At 61.2% G+C, this 2,116-nt stretch overlaps 1 protein-coding gene across 1 annotated transcript; it reads right to left on the bottom strand.

Moving 5' to 3' along the window:
- Positions 1 to 796: 796 nt before the first annotated feature.
- On the bottom strand, positions 797 to 1,153 carry VDBG_08291 (predicted protein; the record flags this gene model as incomplete). The annotated part of the gene is made up of 1 exon (XM_003001200.1): positions 797 to 1,153. The coding sequence occupies one exon, from the start codon at positions 1,151 to 1,153 to the stop codon at positions 797 to 799; it is 357 nt and encodes a 118-aa protein (XP_003001246.1).
- Positions 1,154 to 2,116: the final 963 nt, after the last annotated feature.

The raw sequence follows: 2,116 nt of genomic DNA, 5'->3' as shown, positions 1-2,116 counted from the left end.
CCGTACATGAAGCCGCCCGAGTCATCACCGCCCTGGCGCCGTACGCGGGTTTTTGGTAGCCTCCGTAGGATGCTGTGCGGGATTAGAGGGAGTTTCGTCGAAGGGCGGGGTGGGGGTTGGGGGCTGCATACTCATGGCGGCGGTTGTGTGGTTTGGTGTGTTGTTGGGGGGGGAGGGGACAAGGAGAGCAGCAGGACGAGGTGGAAAAGAGGAGGGATCGAGAGACGCGTCTCGAGGCTACTGAGACGCGACTGCCTTAATTGAATTTTGCCCCTCACTGGTGGCAGGCAGGGGCGCCTGGCGCGGATCTTTCCCTTGGCACTGAAGAATCCCAGCTGGCAGCAGCTGCCCGAACTCAGAAGCTCCCAGTTGATCAATTGGTAGCAGCTGGCCACCCAATGGCTATACAAAACTCCTACATCTCGTACCCTGCCAGATCGGCGCTCCTAGACCAGCGCCGAGAGAACTACCCAAAGACCTGAAGAAATACCCAAATACCCAAAGAGAACTACCCAGAGAAATACCCAAATACCCAAAGAGAACTACCCAAAGAACTACCCAAAACCACCCAAGCAGAACTTCCCAGAGAAATACCTAAAGACCCAAAGAACTACCCAAAGAAAGCCACCTGCACCGTGATATCATCCCGGAGCCGCCGCGAAAACGGCGCGCCCACAGCCAGCCGACCCGCGACCAGCTCGTCATGGTGGCCCCCCAGCGCGTTGCGCACCAGATGCACAGCCGCATTTGTCGTCCTCGACCGTCGTCCTCCCGTCGACGAAGCGCGCCGGGTGCGTCACCCGTCCCGGTCCTCCCTGCTGCTGCTGCTGCCGCTGCCGCCGCCGCCGCCGCCGCCCTGTTGCGCCGCTGCGAGCCACGCCACCTCGTCCTCGTTGCTGCCCGTCTGGTCCGTCGACAGCGCCACGGCCGCCCACGTGCCGTCGTCGTGCCGCCGCCCCGAGCACGGCCCGCCGCGCCGGCCCAGCCCACCCAGCGCGATGGAATAGTCCGCCGCATTCCCCTTTGCAGACGACGCCGAGGGTCTGCTCGATGAGTGTGAGGGCCTTGCGTTCCCAGGCGGTCGTGAGACTGGTGTGGGGGCAAGGCGAAGGCGCCCCAGCCGGGCACGCGAGCGCACGCGTGACGAGAACATGTCCAGAGCGGAAGCCCCAACGGATCGTCCAGTCCAGATGTCGTATAATTGCAATGGCGATCGAGTCAAAGACGAATCTGCCGCCGGGAAGAGGAAAAGAGTCTGGAGCATGACGTGAAGCAGAGGGGGGGGGGGAGAAAGGAGGTCACGGTGAGGGTGAGGCTGTGTCATGGCTGCCAGCTGGCAGTCCCGTGCCGCCAGCTCCTGACGTTCCCACCCTGGAGCGTCCTCCTGTACATCTGGCAAAGACCAAGAATGGCGATGAGTTCCTGAATCAGAGTTCTCGTCGGAAGACCGGAGAAGATAGAAATATCCTGAGGCGCGAGCTCAGGTCATGCGGGCACCAGTGTATACTGCAGCGAAGCATCATCATCAAAGTGGCACATGGTCATGCACTTCCTCTTCCAGCACACTCTCAGGCTCAGGATCATGGACACAAACTCCAATCTCGATGCAAATCTATTAAGTATATCGTCATCTTCTAATCTGCTTCATGTACGGTAGAGTACGAGGCATGTACAGGCGTAAAATCAGAGTCGACACGGCTAGCTCCCCCCGCTCAGGCCGTGCACGTCTTGGCCCCCTTGCTGGTCTTGGTCACCCAGCTCGTCACGGTCGACTTGACCTGCGACGTCTTCGTCTTGGTGACCGTCGCGCGGTTCGTGATGGTGCCCGAAGGCTTGACCGTTGAGCGGACCGTGGCCCAGCTCGTGGCCGTCGATGCTGGCAGTATGACAGTGTTAGTCTGCGCCGAGTCTTCGCGCACCGTCACCGTCGCCGTCTGGCGTGGCAGGACGACGGTGGTATGACGCGTCTGGGTGCGGACCACGTTCTGGATCGCGGCAGGCAGCGTCGTCGTCGATTGCACCGTCACGGTGCGAGTCGACTGCAAGACGACAGACACGGTAGCCGGCTTCAGAGTCGACGTCTTGCCAGCCGACACGACAGCTGTGGCCGTCGGAA

This window comes from Verticillium alfalfae, genomic scaffold (assembly GCF_000150825.1).
Source record: "Verticillium alfalfae VaMs.102 supercont1.12 genomic scaffold, whole genome shotgun sequence".
Taxonomy (NCBI): domain Eukaryota; kingdom Fungi; phylum Ascomycota; class Sordariomycetes; order Glomerellales; family Plectosphaerellaceae; genus Verticillium; species Verticillium alfalfae.
This window is presented reverse-complemented; position numbering and strand designations above follow the sequence as displayed.